At 41.1% G+C, this 22,315-nt stretch overlaps 1 protein-coding gene across 1 annotated transcript in view; it reads right to left on the reverse strand.

The window, feature by feature from the left end:
* The window catches only part of CYP19A1 (cytochrome P450 family 19 subfamily A member 1), a 78,545-nt gene that overhangs the window by 49,383 nt on the left and 6,847 nt on the right, over positions 1-22,315 (reverse strand). The window contains exons 2-6 of the mRNA XM_069762124.1: positions 20,400-20,515; positions 15,502-15,670; positions 14,392-14,542; positions 6,088-6,242; positions 2,024-2,200 (exon numbers count right to left, since the gene is read on the reverse strand). Of these exons, the coding sequence (XP_069618225.1) occupies positions 2,024-2,200; positions 6,088-6,242; positions 14,392-14,542; positions 15,502-15,646 (628 nt within the window). The 5' untranslated portion in view covers positions 15,647-15,670; positions 20,400-20,515. The remainder of the gene's footprint in view (positions 1-2,023; positions 2,201-6,087; positions 6,243-14,391; positions 14,543-15,501; positions 15,671-20,399; positions 20,516-22,315) is intronic.

Raw genomic sequence — 22,315 nt, forward strand, 5'->3', positions numbered from 1 at the left:
AATTCAGGTGTGAGTCTTTTCTACAATGCAGAGCGTACACAAGCACAGTGCGAGATGGCTTGGATAGAACCCATGTATAAAGAGGAAATGTAGGCTATTTCATTGCATGAGCCCACTAAGTGTATTACTTGACAAATACAGATTGCTGTTGGTTCACTACTTGGGTATTAATAGTCACAAGTTGTTCTTCAAAGATGAATACTAATTAGGGTTGACCGAATAGCTTCAGATAAGAGCTTATCCGACTAGCTGCCTCAGGAACCCAGATACCTGGAGCGCTCCTGATAATCAGCTGTTCAGTGCTGCAGCTGCATGTGCAGCGCCCCAGGGTCCTGGTCGTTACCGTAATGTCATTCACCTCTAGGGGGGAGTGATGTTACGTTTGGAGCCAATAAAGGAGATCTCACTACCAGGTAACACCAACACACATCAAACTTCATACTCCAGTCCACCAGGGGGAGCTATGCTCCTATATATTAGGGCACTCTTCACAATTAGGTAAAACTGGTGGTCTGGATAGAAAGTTAGGCAGACGCTGACTGAGCTTTGCTCAGGACAGATACTAGCTGGGCTTTGGCTCAGGTAGTTGGTCCCTGACAGGGGCGGAATCCTGTCAGAGGCCTAGACAGAAGGCCATGGAGCTGCACCTGCCCCACGTGCGGCAGCTTCCAGAAAGAGACACGAACAGAGAACTGTGTTGTAAAGCATGAGGAGAAGTCATAGTAAAAGGAGAGGAAACCAGAATGAGTTCTGCCCTGCAAAAACTGCCTCCTTCTGAGGCGCAGAAATCCGGTAGCCGGAACACTGAGGGAGCAACAGTTCTTTATGCCTTGCTCCAGCGACCGGCAGGTCAGCTAATTCCATGTTACCTGCCCGCCCTATACCCAGGAGGCAAGGTGGCACCCACGAGAGGCTGGGGCGTAATAGAATCCTTGAAAAAAGCCTCACGCCACCGGTCATACGGGTTTGTCATATCCTATCCAGGGGACAGAGAGAGACACAACATCTAGAACATCTACAACAGTTGTGAGGACCTTATGAGAAGCTCAGCAGTAAGGTACTACAACACCTAGGCACTAGAGGAAGGCTACTGATTTCCAACTGGTTAAGGGGACTCTGGATTTGCCTCCAAACGGGCCAAACTCTGCCTGCCCTGTGATCTGGTGCTCTGGACTGTGGATGCTGAAGCCTTCAGTAAAAAGGTAAAGAGACTGCAACCTTGTGTCCTCGTTCTTCACTGCGCCTCTCACCATCCACCATCTAAACACTGGGAAGCCATGGGGATACACTTCACCTGTGGGAAGGTATACCATCTAGCTGCCATAACATCACCCCAGCGGACCCCTTAAAGCAGCGTCGGTCACCCTGACCGAATACCACAGGTGGCGTCACGAACACTTTCCCTTTAAAGACCTTTCCCCCATTTACAACGGACCTCCCGAGGGCCACGGACCGGGCCAGTCAATGTGACATCCCCCCTGAGAACCGAAGGACCCGGTACCGAGTACCCCACAGCCCTATGGGGGCGATCCACATGTGTCGCAGTTGTGTGACAGTCAGAGCACATGTATTCCCCATACATGTGCTCTGACTGTCACACAACTGAGTGTTGTGACTCTCACACAGCCGCGACACATGCAGCTGCGGCCCAAACAGCTAATTATCGGGAGCGCTCCAGGTATCTGGGTTCCCCATGCAGCTATTCGGGAAGCACTATAGCTATTCGGATAAGCACTTATCTGTACCTGTTCGATCAACCCTAATACTAATGCTTGAAATCCCCCAAAATCTTCTTAAATAAGACAGCTTTCTGAGCCTCACGAGAAGAACACTAAAGGGACGATTCCTACAGGATAAGAATATACTCTCTGACAGGATCAGATACATTGCATTTATTGCAGTGACATTTATTTTACTCAGATTGTAGGTCCGTGTCAGGTGATTAGTTACCTTCCACCTCTACCATCAGTTCTCATGAATAACCCCACAGACTTACAATGTACAGATTTGCTGATTTACCTACCATCTAATGGAATTCTGAGGAAAAGGTTGTTTGAGATGTCTAACATAATCAGCCTCATTAGCTTGAGAACATTTACTTTGCCCAGATCATCAGTGACATCACTCAGCTTTGCCAGGAAATGTTTGGTGGAGTTAATGCAGTTCTCTGTGGTCTGTAATAGTCCAGGTCCAGACAAAGCTAAAAACAAAATCAACAAGTATGAGTTAAATAACCTTTTACACCCTTATGACAAAAGAAAAAATCACAATACACCGTGTACCCAGATAATTCATCCAAAGGAGCCACTATCTGTGACTGGTTCCTGGTTATATACTGTAAGGCTCTATTCATATGGAAAGGATAGGAATGTTTTACTGTATCTTGGGATCCACTTACTGTACATTTTTAAGAGCCGGTATTCAACTGATAGCAGAGTCTTTCATTAGATATTTTATTGCTCAGATGAAGCCCTAAAGGGAGTCTGTCACCACATTTGACCTATGTAAACTATTAATATGAGTATACAGGCTTTAGAATGCTGAGAACAGTCCTCCATGTGTTTCTAATATTAGCTGTGTTGTTGCTGAAAATCATCTTTTATCACTTTATATAAGTGACCTCTTCCAGGCTCCTTGGAGAAGGGGGCCTGGAAATAACTCTGCCCCCAGAGCTTATTTTAAATATAAGAGGGAGTTACCAGTGTCATATGCCTTGCATACCTCCCAACTTTTAAGGAACAGAGAGAGGGACAAATCATGTGACATGCTACCTGTGTCACAGCAAATTTTCGTCAGGCCCCTGGCCACACCTATTCAATTGTTTCATTATTTTTAAGCGACTTTATGGGATGAAAAAATCTTTTATTCTTAAATAAATACATTGTACACAGCAGTGTATTTCTATCAATATAATCTGCCTGTAGTCAGAGCCTGCAATACAGATCAAGTACACAAAATCCTACCGTCTTCAGAGTCAGAGCTTGTTGGTCAGCAACTTAAAGCCAACCTGTCTACGGGATTTTGCTAAGTAAAAAAAAAGAAAGAACTCCGCCTTGTAGTTCTTGTGTAATCAGTTTTCAGTTAATGAGATGCTCGTACCTGTAGGCATGACTTTTCTTGGTTTCTCTGGCATAGAGCACCAAGATAAGACTCTGCCTACAGTCCCTCCCCGAAGCACAAGCATCTCATTAACTGAAAACTTCTAACACTGATTACACAAGGACTACAGGACGGATTTCTTCAACCCAGGTAACATTTGAATCAGTATAACGACGTCAATATGACAATGCCTGCATATTACTTAGCAAAATCCTGCTGATGCTGACAGGCTCCCTTTAAGTGTCTATCTGTAATGTTAAGGTTGTGGGTTTGAGACTGGGGGGACTCACACACACAAAAAAAAATAACATTTTTGCAATTGCTTATTATTTTTACTACTTTTACAGAAAATAAAATTCTTCACCTCAGCATACAAGCACCATAAAAATAAATTGTTACACAATGTGGTAGAGCAGCAGCCTAAGAACACGGAGAGGTGAGTTTGAGTCCAGTGTGAAACTTGATCCCTGGAAGGAGCAGAAGACAAGATCTGTGTTGGTTACTTGTCTTACACTGATAACTCCCTTTCATGTAAAAATAATCTCTGGGGACAGAGTTATCATCCAGACACAATCTGCCCCTGAGGTCATTATAAAAAGTGATAAAAGATGATTTCTCAGCCACAAGGTATGCTGAGAAATAGATGAGACACACAGGTGGTACTTTTTTCAGCGTTAGATAGCCTGTATGCTCATATTAATAGTTTGGATGGGTCAAATGTGGTGACAGATTCCCTTTAATGCCGAAACATGCATTGGATGTGGTGTATGTTTGGTCACTTTACTGTTCTCGATCTGGGCACCTGTATTATATTTTTTGTTGCAATTGTATCAAGCACCAATCGCTTTTGAATTTCTAAAGTAGCCCTGAAGGAAATGGTCACATAACATGCTACAACAAAGGGGTGTAGCTTAGGTATTAAAATTAGTAATTAGCCAGCCTTTTTGCATCCAGCTCCGGCCATGTGCCAACACAGGAACCAGAGCTTAAAGCTAACCTGTCAGCAGGATTTTGCTAATTAAACTATAGACATTGTCATGTTGGCACTGTTATACTGATTAAAATGACACTTGGGGTGAAAAAATCCATCTTGTAGCCTTTGTGTAATCAATGTTAGAAGTTTGCAGCTAATGAGATGCTCAATCTCCAGGGCGGGAGTGTAGGAAGAATCCTATCTTCCTGCTGTAAGCCAGAGAAACCAATGAAAGACCTGCCCACAGGCCGTCCCGAAGCACAAACATGTTCCTCATCAGAGAGAGAGAGACAGACTGTCTGTGCTTAGGGGCAACCTGTGGGCAGGTCTCATCTTGGTCTCTCTGGCCTAGAGCAGGAAGATAAGACTTTACCTACAGTCCCGTCCTGGAGAACGAGCATCTCATTAACTGTAAACTTCTAACACTGATTACACAAGAACCACAAGACAGATTTCTCCACCCCAGGTATCATTTTAATCAGTGTAACAGTGTCAACATGACAATGCCTGTAGTATACTTAGCAAAATTCTGCTGACAGGTTCACTTTAAGGTGAAGATCAGTGTACCTTTTAGATATGGACTCTATTATAAAGCTGTAAATGTTACTAATTTAAGTAAATTTAGCTTCATTTTTTTGGCTGGAAAACCAATCCAAATAAGGAAACAAATTAACCTAACTAGCTATGAAAATGTGACTGACTGCTCAGTTGTCCACTAAATTTATTAAACATTTCACATTTAAAGAAAAAAAGCAATCCGCATATATAGTCATCAGAGAATGTTCTGAAAAGACGTTTTTCAATTTTATGAATGCAAATAACCAACTAGAGGTAAAACTCAGCTTGTGTCAGTTTGGTGCTTTATACAACTGCTATGCTGATTGCATTATGCTCCTTCTCTCCCGGATGATTTGTGCTTCATTGTCAAATGGTAAATTCTAGAAAAGTGAAAAATCTACTGAAAGTCTGAATGAGCAAACAGGGTTTTATAAACATATTCATGTGGACTTCAGAAACACACAGAATCGCAGGGTACACAAATTCCCTGTGACAAAGTGTGTTGAAGAAAATGAACCCTTTGTCAGCTCTATGAATTGGATTAACAAACATCACATAAGTGCAGTGCTCTCTGTCTGTAGAGGTTTGGTTAGATAAGACCTGCTGGCCTAGCCATCAGCTAATCCCCATGAATCAGGTGGCTGAATGCCTCCCAGTGATCAGTTTTTATGGCCAGGGGCTGGATCTCTGCACAGGCTAATGGTGGTGAATCACAAGCATGAAAATTGCTTCTATGAAAGCAGATTTCATAACAGAAGTTATCCTGCTGTTGATAGCTACAATACATAGGGATGAGCGGAGCCCTTGAAGTTCTGGTTCTGGTACGCAACTGAACTTTAGTCCAAAGTTCGGTTTGGGGATCAGAACTGTACCCAAACCCCATTGAAATCAATGGGGAACTGAAATTTGGAGCTGGAAAATCTCTCACTCTCACTCAGTGTCTGGTATGAACACCAAACTTTATACTTAGGGTTCGCTCATCTCTAACAATACTTTGTCAATAGCAGAAAACACCAAGTAAATCTGATTTCATGACACTATTAAAAATACTGAATAAGACTGTAAATATTTTTCATGGTTCCCTGCTTAATGACAAGCACTTTTCATAGTTACAGTCTATTTTTCTAGATTTTAATATGATATATTGCGCTGACTTGAATGTGCTGCAGTGTCAACCATTGCCAGCAGGTGGCATTGTCATACCCCTTTACTTCTTTCCATCCATCAAGTCGTCTGTATCGCTATGTATTCCTAACGTACATTTTGTCCTAAATTTTTACTTTGAAAGTTATGTTTTGCATAGTCCTATCTTGGAGGGTGCTTTTGGAAATCAGTAAAATGTTCTTTGGCTTTACTCTTTCCAAAATATTTTCTTTTGTTCCTTTTTCATAGCAGATTGAAACAAAATGTATTTGAAATGTATTATTATTGTTATACAGTTGTTTCCAAATATTTACCTTTGTTAAAGAAAGGCCGTATGACTTTCCATAAAGTTGGGTTACTGTTGAATATAATCCCATTTTCATTCATGCCAATACACTGTAATCCCAATTTACTGCCAAACCTTGACACATAATGATTGTGCTTCATCACATGGCATGTTGCTGAAGATCTGTGGGGAAATAAGTATCATATTCAGCAATACATAACATATGTGTGAATGAAGAAGCGAAAACTGCTGTCACAGATTTGAGTAGTAAACCATTTAATAAATCTCAATGTGGTAAAACCTTGTGTTTCAGGTATCAAAGGTGTCCTTTGTGTTATTATTTGTATAGTTCTGCTTCTGTACTTCAGCTTGCACAAAAGCTTATAAACATGGTCACATAGGCGGATTATAATGAGGGCAACTTGGGCTACCGCCCGGGGCTCGAATCTTTCCCGAAGCTCCACTGATGGCAATACAGAATGGCAGCACAGCTCTAGTGGATAGCCTGTCGCCTTTCCTGTGACATGCCGGCGCGATTACATCAGCCTGCGCAAATATCTTCGCACATAAAGTGCCATGGAAAAAATGACGCTATAGATAATATTAATAAATAATAATACCTCAGCTAGGTCTGGCGCAATGACTTTATCGCACCAGCATGTTTGCACTAGCCTCAAGAAGAAGGTAGCTGCAGGAGATCATATGGAGAGGTGAGTATTAAAAACATTTTTTTTTCCAATAGAATAAATTAAATGGGGTTGGGAGAGAGAGAGGTATAATGAATAGAGGGTATGGGGTGAGGAGAGGAAAGTATAGTGAATTAAAGGGAACCTGTGACAGAAAAAAGGCTGGGGCAGAAATGGGGTTAATCTGCAGGTTAATTAGAGCAGTAACTGAGAGCCGGCTCTTATGATAGCTCTACTGCTGCTCTGGCTGTCAGTCAGTGCCAGGGGCGTGGCTACAGATGCCACTCACTGCCATGCACTGAGCGGTGACTGAAGCCATGCTGGCCACATCTCTATATCTGAAAGCCTAAGCCAGACAAGAGGAATAAATTAATTTCCTCCCGCAGTGAGGCGCTAAGTGTGGCAGCTGTATGGCTTCAGAATGCTATTATCCTGCAGATTAACCCCATATCTGTAGGGTAATAGCATTTTTTTTACATGATAGGATCCCTTTAAGGGAGGGGGTTGGGAGAGAGGAAATTTTAAGGAATTGAGGGTGGGGGATGGGAGAAAGCACATGACTTCATGAATTGGAGGGGATGTAATAATGAATTGAGGGAGCAGGAGGTGCAAAGTGGTGGGGCATTGAGGACATAGGAGAGTGACTGGTAATGAATTTGGGGAAAGTACATGGGCTAATTAATTTATATATTTATTGGGTAAATGTAGCTAATTATAATTATTGAGGACTCGAGAGCAGAGGGGTAGATTATCAGTTTACATTTGGAATGGCGTGTCGCATAATAACTAATTATACATTAAGTGCGGTGCATGTTTGTATTCAGTGGTGAAGTGTGGGGGGATTTCTTACTCAAGAAACAAATGTGTACATATATGTGAGTTTTTTCATTTTCAGTGCGGCAGTCAATGCAGTGACCGAGTTACGGCATTAGGACGATGACATGAAGGATTGACAAGATGATGAAGATGTAATTGGCAAAATATCAGAGGTAAGTTACTGGATGTAAATATTTATGCTATATAGAGGCGATGTGCCCACGTTCCGGATGGAGCAGCGCTTTGGAAGCAGCTTTCTCTGCGTCCAAAACGCTGCAGTCTGTTGAACGCAGGTAAATCCGTATTTGTTCACTGAAGCGTGCAGATTTATCACGTTCAATACACTCTATTGAAGTAATTTCTGTTGCGGGGACTAGCGTCTCCACAAGAGAAATTGACATGCTGCGGTCCTGAAAGATGCGCCCCATGTCAGTTTCCGCGGGTGATCCACAGGTGCACATTTCTAGAAATCCCATTCACTATGCTTTAAACACGCAGCGTCAAAACCGCAGCAACTCCTGAACGTGGGAACGTTCCCTAGGGGTATGTGCATGCAATATTTTTATTCCACTGACAGAGCTGCTGAGGTTTTCTTAGAAAAAGCCGCATCAGGAAATAGCTGTCGATTTGCTTTCTTCCGCATCTTTTCCCTATACTTTTCTAACTATGTAGAGCGAACGACTTCCAAACAAAGTAGTCAAAAAAATGACCATGTTACTTCATTTAAACGCTTGATGGATTCCAATCACTAATGTGGTTAAAGGAAGTAACAAAAAACTGGAAATAGGCACAGCAATATTATTTTTCCACTTCTGTGCATGATGTAGATTTTCTGCAGCAGTTTTACTGCACTTTATTAAGTGGATTCCTCTCAGAATTTGCCTTACAAAGACATTGTGCACACATACTGTAACTAGTGATGCGAGAACCTGAACAGTAAAGTTCGGGTACGGTCTCCGAACACAGGCTTCTCTAGGAAGTCCATGTTACTGTTCGGGTGTTTCCCACACTGTCATGTGCATGACAGCGTAAGATAGACTGATGGCTCTGGCTGGGCGGTAAGAGATCATTATCGCCGGTCAGAGCGCCAGCAGCTGCGACCGGAGGTAAAAAGTCCGGTCACAGAGGGGTTTGCTGATGAGAGATTACTACTCCCATCAGTCTAAGCCTGCTGCCGCTAATAACAGAGAGAGCATGAGTGTATGATGAGAGTATTCATAAGCTGGCATTATAAATAAATATAAAAAAACATGTGAGTTCCACTCTGCTTTTGATAACCAACATGCCGCGACCAAACAGCGACGGGCACAGTTCGGAAGAAAGTGCCTGTCGCCCGCATACTCCCCTCCGGTCACCGCTAACACAGGGTTAATGCCGGCAGTGCCGGACCGCGTTATGCCGCGGGTAACGCACTCCGTTACCGCTGCTATTAACCCTGTGTGTCCCCAACTTTTTACTATTGATGCTGCCTATGCGGCATCAATAGTAAAAAATGTAATGTTAAAAATAATTTTAAAAAAAACCTGCTATAATCACCCTCCGTAGTTGCTCGCGCTGGCCGTCATCTTCCGTTGCAGGTTCCGGTGGCAAAGATGTTATGGCAGAAGGACCTGCCATGATGTCACCGTCATGTGACCGCGACGTCATCACAGGCCCTGCGCGCCTGCGCGAGAAGGACCTGCCATGACATCACGATCATGTGACCGCGACGTCATCACAGGCCCTGCGCGCCTGCGCTAGAAAGACCTGCCATGACATCACGGTCATGTGACCGTGACGCCATCACAGGTCCTGCGCTCATACCAACCCTGGGACCGGAAGCTGCCGTGGACTACAAGGGGCCCTCGGAAAGGTGAGTATATGTTTATTTTTTAAACTGTGACAAACCTGGCTGGGCAATAAACTATGTAGCTGGGTAATATACTACGTGACTGGCCAATATACTACGTGGCTGGCCAATATGCTACGTGGCTCTGTGCTGTATACTACGTCACTGGGCAATATACTACATAACTTGGAAATATACTACGTGGCTGGCCAATATACTACGTGGCTCTGTGCTGTATACTACGTCGCTGTGCAATATACTACGTGGCTCTGTGCTGTATACTTCGTCACCGGGCAATATACTACGTAACTGGGCAATATACTACGTGGCTCTGTGCTGTATACTACGTCACTGGGCAATATACTACGTCACTGGGCAATATACTACGTGGCTGGGCAATATACTACATCACTAGGCAATATAATACGTAACTGGGCAATATACTATGTGGCTGCGCAATATACTACGTCACTAGGCAATATACTACGTAACTGGGCAATATACTACGTGGCTGCACAATATACTAAGTCACTAGGCAATATACTACGTACTGTAACTGGCCAATATACTACGTGGCTGGGCAATATACTACGTCACTGGGCAATATACTACGTGGCTGGGCAATATACTACGTGGCTGGGCAATATACTACGTCACTAGGCAATATAATACGTAACTGGGCAATATACTATGTGGCTGCGCAATATACTACGTCACTAGGCAATATACTACGTAACTGGGCAATATACTACGTGGCTGCACAATATACTAAGTCACTAGGCAATATACTACGTACTGTAACTGGCCAATATACTACGTGGCTGGGCAATATACTACGTCACTGGGCAATATACTACGTGACTGGGCAATATACTACGTGGCTGGGCAATATACTACGTGACTGGGCAATATACTACGTGGCTGGGCAATATACTACGTTGCTGGGCAATATACTATGTAGCTGGGCAATATACTACGTGACTGGGCAATATACTACGTGACTGTGCAATATACTACATGGCTGGGCAATATACTACGTGACTGGGCAATATACTACGTGACTGTGCAATATACTACATGGCTGGGCAATATACTACGTGGCTGGGCAATATACTACGTGGCTGGGCAATATACTACGTGGCTGGGCAATATACTGCATGGCTGGGCAATATACTATGTGGACATGCATATTCTAGAATACCCGATGCGTTAGAATCGGGCCACCATCTAGTATATATATAATACACACATAGCTGGACTAAGTAAAAAAGTTAAAAAAGGTAAAAAAATGGGAAAATATTTTTTTTAAATAGCAATGATAAAAAAATATATAATTTTGTGACTCTTATTTTTTTTTTATATATTTTCACAAATTTGTTTAACTTTTTTTACTTAGTCCCACTATGGGACTTTCATTTTTTGCAGTGTGGTCACTTTATAAAGCATTGCAATGCACGAGCATTCCAATGCTTTAGTCAGTGATGCACTGACACAAGCTATTTAAACCATGCTCTGTGCATGATCGAACTAGCTTGCTAGCCCTAGTGACCTCGATGTTGTCATGGCAACATCGGGTCACCAAGGCAGTTCGGCCCCTCGGGATTACCTCGCTGGGGCGCCGATCGGAGAGGAGAAGGAGCCCCCTCTCTCTCCCTACCTTCTAAATGCTGCGAACGATACTGATCGCAGTACTTAGGAGGTTAAACTGCTGGGAGCAGTCTGAGCACCACTCCTGGTAGTGAGAGCGGGATGTCAGATTGCTGAATACTGATCATGCACACGCACGGCTCCTATTCACACAAAATCGCCAGGACGTATCCATACGTCCAAGGTCGGGAAGTTCTTCCCAACCAAGATATATGGATATGTCTGAAGTCATAAAAGGGTTAAAGCAGCACAATATTAAGGAAGTCCTGAAAACATGATGTATTGGGGGTCAATGAGGATGGGGTTTGAGAAGCACTGTTCTGGACCACAACAGTAACTGGACTGTAAAAATGTAAGCTTTCATAAAGCCTTTAGGCTCCCATACACCTTATACATATTATTACTCATCCAGGTGAGATAATCCACTGTCACTCGTATATCCAACAGAATCCATTCAGGCTGTCCTCAGTCTTGTGCATGGATGGGCATCTGACTCCTTCTTTGTGGTTGACACGTCCTTGAACCTCTCTATCCAATCATACACACTTCTTCACGACAAAACACTTCTCCATAATGTACACAAAGTCTTCGATAAATATTGGCAGCGGACACACCGTCAGAGGACAACAAACGAATTACTGCACGCTGCTCCTCTTTCATGCAAATCACAAGTGTGGCAATCATTGTTTCTCTCACCACAGTCACTGATGAACTGACATAACACGTCCGACTGTACACAGCAGTGACTGGGAAGACGGCGACCTCGTATGGAAAAGGCTGAAAAGATAGCATGACCAGCATATGTTTTAACCGAAGTGTAGATGTGAATACTTTTCTTCCCAATGATGACAAAATTATTCTAGGAGTGATACCTTTGTTGGCTAACGAGAAAATAATATGTTTGCAAGCTTTCAGAGCACAGTGGCTCCTTCTTCAGGCAGGATTACAAATACATTTTGTAAATAAGCCTGAAGAAGGAGCCACTGTGCTCTGAAAGCTTGCAAACATATTATTTTCTGGTTAGCCAATAAAAGTATCACTCCTAGAATACTTCTGTCATCATTGGGCAGAAAAGTATTCACATCGATTTTTCTGGCTAACACGGTACCAAAATACAATTTATGTACAACCGAAGTGTAGAAAATGTTTGACTCCTCTTGTATTTGAATATACACATGTGTTAATGTTTCCCCAGAAGTTGACACCATTTCTCCACCTGCTTTGTTTTTGCCTGCACTACATTACTGTTGCACATATATACATGCATTTTATTGTGGCTTTCTCGACATTGTAGTCGCCGTTTTAAATATAAAAAAACTTTAAAAATGCCAATGTACTTGCTAAAAAAAACTTTGGCAAAGAGTACATGGAAATAAGATGATTTTTTGATGTAGCAGTGGCGCAGATGCCCTATCAGTACTGCATGTGTATGAAAAATGGTGAATATTGAAATAAAAAAGGCTTGTTCTTTGTTTCCACCTATATATATCAGTGGGTGAGGAGCTCTGGAGAGGGGCAGAAGTGCACACAAAATAGGGCAGCACCGTCTGGCAAAGGATAAGTAGAAGCCATGATAGCACTCACCTGATGGTGTTGTGTGCAGGCATAACATCTATAAAAGCGTGGAAAGCCACTGCTGCCCTGCGGCCAGTTCTTCCAGATGTATAATGGCAAAAATGAAACCTGTGACAGCTGCTTTGCGAGAATGAAAAACCTTGGGATTCCAAATTGGTTTTCCTTAATATCAACTAGTTTCCGTGCTTGACCAGCACCTTTCTCAAGTGCATTTTTTATACCTTGAGAAAAGCGCCAGTTTGGCAAACGCATTGGTATTAATTAAAACTGATTTGGAATCCCAAGGCTCTTTATTCTTGTAAATGTGAAAGTTTTCATTTCTGCCATTGGGCAGACTCTTGTACACAGATTAACCCTGCTGTTCTGTTGGTCAAAAATGACCGACTTTGAACTTCAATATTCTTTAAAATATTCAAGATGCGGCTCTGAAACCCGTGGCCGACCGACCCATCCTCATTTAAGTCAATCAACCACAAGTTTCAGAACCGCATCTTGAACACCCCAAAAAATACCAAAGTTCAAAATAGGTCTCCCCAGACCGAACAGAACAGCAGGGTTAAATAGTTGTCCAATAGAGGTAAAATCAGTGGATTTGGCCAACTGTTCCTCTAATGTTCGTGGCCAACTATGGCCTCTCTCCCAAACTGACAGAATCCATGAATGGATCCACTATAATGTACGGAACACAGAGACGGACGGGAGGAAATTTGTGTCTAAAATGAAATTGTGTTTGTTGCTCATAACCAATTGCAGTATAGCTTTAATTTCATATTCTGCTGTTGAAAAATGAAAGCTGCACTGAGATTGGTTACTATGGGCAACAAACAGAGTTTCTTAAATCTACTCCTATCTATAGGGATCAGGATTTCTAATTTGTAATCACCTGGTGCAGCCCCACCTTTACTGGGGTAATAGATGTCTGTCATTTGGGAATCAGACAGGGCATTACCCTATGGCTGTTCTCATATAGCTACAGTGTATCAGTGCTCTGTGAGGTAATGCAGGATTTGCACTTATCTTTCTATGGTCATGGACTCACCTACTCTGAAACACTATGACAAACTGAAGCTGTGCGAGCAGGACGGTATATAAACCATGAATATCTCCATTCACTGGCAGCGAACAGTTATAGAGAAATATTCAAAGGGATAGTCTGCTGAAAACAAATTATCACCCATCCTTAGGATGGACAATAACTTACTCATCGGTGGAGGTCCGACCACTGGTGATCGATTGTCCGAATGGAGCCATAGCCCGCATGTGCCACTTGTGCTCCATTTATTGTCTATGGGGCTGCTGAGCTCTGTGCTATGTACGGTCCAACAGCGCCATAGAGAATGAATGGAGCGGCTGTTGGGCGTCTGACATGCCACAACATCTTGTAATGGGAATAATTTTCCCTGATCTACCAAGCAATGAGAATCCCAGCAGTGGGACACCCACCGATCAGCTAGTTATCATCTATCCTGCAGAAACAGTAGGTGATAACTTGCTTTAACTGTACAATCCCTTTAAAATGTCAAGCTCAGGGTGATATTTAGAACAATATGATTAGTTAGGACAATACCAATCTCCTAAATAATCTCTTTGGTCTACAATATTAAGTAAGCATCAATAAAAAGATGAAACTGTTGGCTTTCATATATGGCTGAATACATGTTGATATTTCTGGTTTAGGTGGCTGCTGAACATCTAGATATGTGTTGTCATTCAGTACAGTATATGCATGTCTATAGTATATTGAGCAATAGCTACAAAATTATAACTAGCGCACATTTACCGGCTGATGATGAGGGTTTCCTCGCCATTAATCCACACCCTGACAAATTCTCCATACATGTCATTGTAATAGTTTGATGCTGTCCCAATTCCTGTCAACAGAAATCTTCCATAGGATATGAGTGGCCCAAGTCCCAGGTAATAGGCAGGACCTATAGAAAATGTAATGTTACAGTAAATCGGGAATATGGTTTGGGCAGCAAACAGAAAGGTGCAATGGTAACAGGATAGATACATATTAAGATGGATTTAGCTTTATCACTGATGGCGATGGGACTTTTTTACAAAGAGTGGCTCTGGTTTTGCTTCTCCCATGCTGGGCTGCTATTTCTTTATTCAGGGAATGACAATCCCTACAACTATTATAGATTTTGAGTGGATGTGAATGGGTTGTTAAAAATTATCTTTCTATAGAGTAACTGACCCAGAGAGCAGCAAAGTGCCACATCTCTACTTTCTCTGAGACATTTTCCCTGCACCAACCACTGCAGTGGGCATGTAGCATTACTATTATGTAATTTACAGATGGGCAAGAGCTGCCTTTTGAGACTCATATATGGATGTCCATACATTGTACCATGTATAAGCCCAAACAAGCTATATAATGATACAGTAGGTCTACCTACAGTGCAAAGTAGACCCATGACTGCCAACTATAACATCTGATTAATTTACCATTGCTGCAGCTATATCCATTTTGTTAATGTATGAAAGAAGGGATAATTTCACAATCGGTGGGAGTTCAACAGTTTGGATTCCCACCGATCCCAAGAACCAGCGCTCAGGAGAGCCTCATGTGAATGGAACGGTGGTCAATGATGTACACATTCTTATCATTTATTTTTATAAGTATGCTGAACACCAGTTGAGCACAGCACTCAACTATCTCCGGCGGCCCCATTATGGATGTGCACGTCATTGACCACTGCTCAACTCACACGAGGCTCTTCAGAGCCCAAGTCTCAAGATCGGTGACAGGTCCCATCGACTAGGAAGTTATCACCTATCTGATTGATAAGAGATAACTTCCAAACATGAAACAACCCATTTATCACAGCGCTGGTAGTAATGCAATTTGACACCTTTTTACGTAAAGTCCCAATTCTCTTACCTGGTATTGATGACGTTTCTTCATAACTCCAAATAAGTATAAGCAGAAATATGAAAACCACCATGGAAGCAGCTGTCGCTGGAGCCACACTGGGCATAACCTCAGTGATGTTGTACTGCATTGGGTTCAGAACCTCTGTAATCATGTCTTTCCAGGGCAGTATTCTCTCCTATGTATAGGTGTAGAGAGCATTAACTTCTAATCACCTTGGACTTTTAAAAACCCCAAGTGACAACAAACAGATGATACAACATTAGATCCAAGCCCTATAGTGTTGGAATTTAACCTTTTGATGTTTTGGGAATCTGCTTGATAGCAAAAAAATTTAGCCAAAACAGAAAGATAACATTCCTTCATCAACTTTGTACTACACATTTCACTTTGATTATACATGTGCCATCTGTGAAAGAGGATGATGCCCTTGACAAATCATTTACAGCGATGCAACTGAAGGCATTGTGAATTTTGCATATAAGATTTTCAAGTTCAAACCAATTAAGGTGGAACTTCTAGGACAGTTTTCCTCAATACTTGGTACATTATTGATTTTTTTTTTACATCTTTTTAATGAATAAACAATATATCACACTTCTTTATTGTCAATGTTTAACATTTAAAAAGCATGTCAATCTGCTTTCATTTAGAAAATTCTGAATACACACCACTATTAATCCTGCAGATGAACAACCTGTCAAAACAAATTGACTACAGATCCAGAAGAAAGACACTTTAAAACTTAACATTTAATAGTCCCTTCATAAAACACACTAGTCAGTGAAAATGTCATAAAATTAGTATAGAGCTTTATAGCTACCATTCCGTGGTTAGTCATAGATATCAAATTCATCAAAGGACAAGGCCAACACAAGATTACGGACTATCAATAATCAAGAGTATAAGCAGTGCATTGATTCAATCCATGTTCAAAGGAAATTAATTGGTTTGGTCTCCCCAAAATCCTTCAATGAGAAACTGATCTATCAGGTGGAGCCCCAAGAACAGCATTCAGGAGCAGTACCACAGTCTCTAATCGGCCCAGTATTAAAACTCATCCCTGCTCACCCTAATCGCTGCCGCTCTGAGGGACTCCCATACCCGGCTGCCCTTCGACTACCGTCAGCGTACAGTGTCCTTACTATGCTTCCAACATGTTTCATCTAATACTCTTCAGGGGAGAATCCTTATTGCAGATGGGACTAGATCTGATGAATAGATGACAACATTGATCTAGGGTTGCCAACTTGATTTTTTATTTCTTCTGGACAGCTATTAAAAAAATCATGGACAGACAATATTTTACGGACACATTGGAAAACGTTAACAAATCATTATAATTAAAAGTGATGCATGTCTACAGCCCGTAATTCTGATATAAATACATTATCTGCATTCACTATGAATGTAAAATTACAATAAAAATAATCTTTATACATTTCTTGAGCTTCAAAAAAATCAAGGACTCCTTAAACATTTTTTACAGAGAGGTCAAAAAAGTGTCCTATTTTTTTTGGACTATCCTGTAATCTCTAGATGGCTGGCAAGCCAGTACCTGTCACTTATTCGGTTATCGTTCATATGCACGTAACCACCACTAATGAGATCAAACTGTATACTTAGTTATTATTAAAGCTTTAGTCCTGCTTTGCTGTTTTCCACATACAAATAGAAGTGGGACATTAGAATGGGACAGGTGCACAATAACTGCCAATTGTGCATGCCTCTCGGTAGGTCGAGAAGATGTGATGTCACCAGCCCCGCTCATCTCTTGAACAGAGTAGTGCAGGACCAACGCTTTAGATTCAATTTACAAAAGGTAGGCAATAATCTCTTAGGATTCATCTATTGGTATTAGAAGTTTAAGCCCTAAGACTGACCTTATTAGAGATCTCTGCCAGAAAATACTGTCGGTTAAATAAAAACATACTACAAATTATCTGACCTCTTTGGATTAAGAAAAAATCGAATGGTGCTAAGGTTGAACGAAGGATGTAAAACTTCTCAACGTAGAAAGTCTTGACTGCAGTCAACAAATATCACCAATTCCTTACAGGGTTGAGGAAGTTGAGAAAGCTATGCAATGGAGAACTTGCAACTTAAGTTGCAAATTGCAAAAAAACATAAAGAAGGACTGGTAAGTGGTGATGAAACAAAATTGGTTCGTGGAGAACTATACTTTATACAGTATGTTTAGCTGTAAGAATTCTGAATCATCGATCTTTATGAATCACGCTGCCATCATTATTGTAAGAACAATCAGGAAATTCTAATTCAATTTTTATTGACATTTATATTAACAATAGGCATTACTGCCTCATTCATGGCTTTCTGGAGAGCCATCTCAAGACAACAATGAGCTTCCGGTGACAGTTAGATATTTCCTTCTTGCTGATTGCAAAATAAATATTTTACAGCCACTTCCTGCTGGGAGAAGGCTATCAATAAGCATGGATGCCCAGTTGACAGAGAAGACTGGAAGAGAAGGTGCTGCTCACTTGATGAGAGGTGAAATGAAATAAAGGAATTTCTAGATGAGTCATGGGCAGGGTTGTCACTATCTTTGCTTTAATTATTGTATTATCTTTTTACGTTGTTGCTTATGATGGTTGTATATGAACTGCTGAATTGTAAAGCGCTAGATGGGAAAAAATAGCAGATATTTGATGCCTACATGAATAATAAATACAAATGGAATATCATTTTTCTTTAAATCTATTCAGCTGACCTCTTGATGGCAAGAGAGAATTTTAATGGAAGATCCACCAATAGATCTGGAATAGATCTGGAATAGTACCAACCTGCAGCATCAATTAATGATACCAAAAAGATGAATTTAAGAATAAGTAGCATAGAATAACGCTAAGCATTTTTCAGTGTTTTTTTCTGCAGCAAAACCTACATTCTTGGCAGAAAACATAGCATCAAAGTGGCGTCAAAAATCCAGGATTTGGTGCATTTTTTGCAAATGTAACAGCTGGGGGAGGTAAATTGGTCTGGAATAATTTACCTAAGGGTAGTTTCACACTTGCGTTTTTGTCTGCAGCGTTTTTTGCACAAAAAACGCATGCAGTTTTTTTCCCTATATTTAACATTGAAAACGCATGCGTTTTTTGTTGTACGGGTTTGGTTGCGTTTTGAAACGCATGCGTTTTTTTGCTGCATGCGTTCTTTTTCAGAAATGCAACTTGTAGTATTTTTGAGAGGCTTTTTTTGACACATAAAAACGCATGCGTTTTCATGCGTTTTTTTTGTGTCAAAAAATACATTGGAGTCAATGGAAACGCATGCATTTTTAAGCACATGCGTTTGTTTGCTTTAAAAACGCATGTGTTTTTATTAAAAAAACAGAAAACACACTGATATGCCACCCCCCACCATAAAGGTGATAAAGGGATCCTAACCCTAACCCTAAAGGGATCCTAACCCTAACTCTAACCCTAACCCTAAAGGGATCCTAACCCTAACCCTAACCCTAAAGGGATCCTAACCCTATCCCTAACCCTATCCCTACCCCTAACCCTACCCCTAACCCTAAAGGGATCCTAACCCTAACCCTACCCCTAACCCTAAAGGGATCCTAACCCTAACACTACCCCTAACCCTAACCCTACCCCTAACCCTAACCCTAAAGGGATCCTAACCCTAACCCTAACCCTAAAGGGATCCTAACCTAACCCTACCCCTAACCCTAACCCCCTCAGGGTTAGGGTTAGGATCCCTTTAGGCTTAGGGTTAGGGGTAGGGTTAGGATCCCTTTAGGGTTAGGGTTATGATCCCTACCCCTAACCCTACCCCTAACCCTAACTATTTCTGTTTATAGTGGGTTTTTTTACTTTATTTTGATGATTGGCAGCTGTCACACATTTCTCAGCATGCGTTTAAAAAATGCAAACGCATGAAAAAACGCATGTAAACGCGTCAAAACGCTGCTTTTTTTCACCACATGCAAAAACGCATGCGTCATAAAAACGCAGCGTTTGCACGCGTTTACATGCGTTTTTTCACCATGCGTTTTTTTTTTTAAAACACATGCGTTTTGAAACGCAAGTGTGAAACCAGCCTTAGATACTGCCAGTTCATTGAGTTTGTAGGACATTCCTTACTTTCACATTTTGGTCTGCCATTTAAAATGCTCAAGAATTGTTTAATTTCACACCTAGGTGGACCACATCCATTGTTCAATCTGAGCTGTAAATTTGCATTAAAAAAGCATTTAAAAAACGCTGAAAAACACCTAGTGTGAACACAGCTTTAGAGAGATTTGTATTTGTGACTTTTCTCTGGAAGTATGGAAAAACAAAGGTCCCCCTAACCCTTTGTTTATGTCCCCCTATTGTTTCCTACCACTTGAATAATTACTCATCTTAAAATGAGCTGTAAAGAATTTTACTCAAAAAATATTGGTTGTTAGTGTACAAAATGGAAATTGTAATACAATGTCAAACACATTGATTACTTCATCAAAATGTTTGTAAAATTTCCACATGTCAATAAAAACATGTTTATATATAACACAACCTAATTATTTATTGAAATACACTTTTTATTTATAATTTTTTTTTACGTTTGCATTTTTAATTTAATTTATTTTTCTTTGCTAGCCAGTTTGGTAGAAAACTGAACAGCAACTCCATATTTGACAAATATAAGCTGCACTATTGATTATGAATCATCCAGCAACTATAGGGGTTAAAATGATTATAGCAGACAGGAAGTGGTTAGCTCAGGCCTAGGGGATACTGGGCAAGTTGTTATTGTGTCCTGGTCATCCAAGAGTAAGTTGTGTGCTAGAGAGTTTCCTGTCAGAATGAAATCAGACCAGCTGTGTAAACCAGTTCTTCATGGGAAGCAATTGCTGTAATCATAGAAGCAGTCAGGACAGTCAGGAGCATGTTTATTACCTCAAGATAGAAGTGAGAGAGCTACAGCACTGGACTCATCCTCTTCTCCACACCTCACTGCATGAGGAAGGTACAGTTCTGCTTAGGGTAAGACACTGTGTTTGAAGAGAAGTTATCTGTGAAGAGACTTTCATATATTGATAAAGCATTGCATGAAGAGAAGTAATTCTGTGTGATGGAAAGAAGCTTGAATAAAACCACCGTGATCAACTTCAGCTCAGAACTGTGTCATAGCTGTATGCCTGTAAACCATTCCCTCACCTCTACTGCAAAAAAATATAATTAATGATCAACCTGAGTAAGATTTCCCCAGGATTCTGAAAAGAAGGTAAGCTCTGACCCATCTTCAACGTTCTCTGCACAAGCGCAAAGTGTTATGCATAAAATAGCAACATAGTGTATGTATTCCAGGCGCAAAAACTAAAATGTGGAAATGTCCCATAAAAAACTACACCCCCTACCCTGAAATCTCAATAACAGTTACCAACTCACAGTCCTGAAATCTCAAAAAGTATGTCTATAGTAAAAAACTGAGTTATATAATATGATGTTTTTCTTATTATGCATACATCAAACGTTTCCACAATATATTCTCATTTATAGCTTTTTCAATAGCAGAAATGTATTAATTCCTCAAACTTTATTACAAATATTGATCAAGAAATTCACCTAGAACATTAAAATAAAATCCACATTTAATTTGATAAAAAGTCTCTATTCTGCCTATATCCTTCATATAATATTACATGGGGAAATATGTTGGATTCAGGAAGGTTTAGGAGCAGAACTAAGACGCAGAAGAATAATGATGCATGTCTTACATTATAATGATGATATAAGATGTTTCCCCTTTCCGGATAGCATTTCCATCAAAAGTTGAGATCATAGTAACATAGTAACATAGTAACATAGTTAGTAAGGCCGAAAAAAGACATTTGTCCATCCAGTTCAGCCTATATTCCATCATAATAAATCCCCATATCTACGTCCTTCTACAGAACCTAATTGTATGATACAATATTGTTCTGCTCCAGGAAGACATCCAGGCCTCTCTTGAACCCCTCGACTGAGTTCGCCATCACCACCTCCTCAGGCAAGCAATTCCAGATTCTCACTGCCCTAACAGTAAAGAATCCTCTTCTATGTTGGTGGAAAAACCTTCTCTCCTCCAGACGCAAAGAATGCCCCCTTGTGCCCGTCACCTTCCTTGGTATAAACAGATCCTCAGCGAGATATTTGTATTGTCCCCTTATATACTTATACATGGTTATTAGATCGCCCCTCAGTCGTCTTTTTTCTAGACTAAATAATCCTAATTTCGCTAATCTATCTGGGTATTGTAGTTCTCCCATCCCCTTTATTAATTTTGTTGCCCTCCTTTGTACTCTCTCTAGTTCCATTATATCCTTCCTGAGCACCGGTGCCCAAAACTGGACACAGTACTCCATGTGCGGTCTAACTAGGGATTTGTACAGAGGCAGTATAATGCTCTCATCATGTGTATCCAGACCTCTTTTAATGCGCCCCATGATCCTGTTTGCCTTGGCAGCTGCTGCCTGGCACTGGCTGCTCCAGGTAAGTTTATCATTAACTAGGATCCCCAAGTCCTTCTCCCTGTCAGATTTACCCAGTGGTTTCCCATTCAGTGTGTAATGGTGACATTGATTCCTTCTTCCCATGTGTATAACCTTACATTTATCATTGTTAAACCTCATCTGCCACCTTTCAGCCCAAGTTTCCAACTTATCCAGATCCATCTGTAGCAGAATACTATCTTCTCTTGTATTAACTGCTTTACATAGTTTTGTATCATCTGCAAATATCGATATTTTACTGTGTAAACCTTCTACCAGATCATTAATGAATATGTTGAAGAGAACAGGTCCCAATACTGACCCCTGCGGTACCCCACTGGT

Source organism: Ranitomeya imitator, chromosome 4 (assembly GCF_032444005.1).
Source record: "Ranitomeya imitator isolate aRanImi1 chromosome 4, aRanImi1.pri, whole genome shotgun sequence".
In the NCBI taxonomy this organism is placed as follows: Eukaryota; Metazoa; Chordata; class Amphibia; order Anura; family Dendrobatidae; genus Ranitomeya; species Ranitomeya imitator.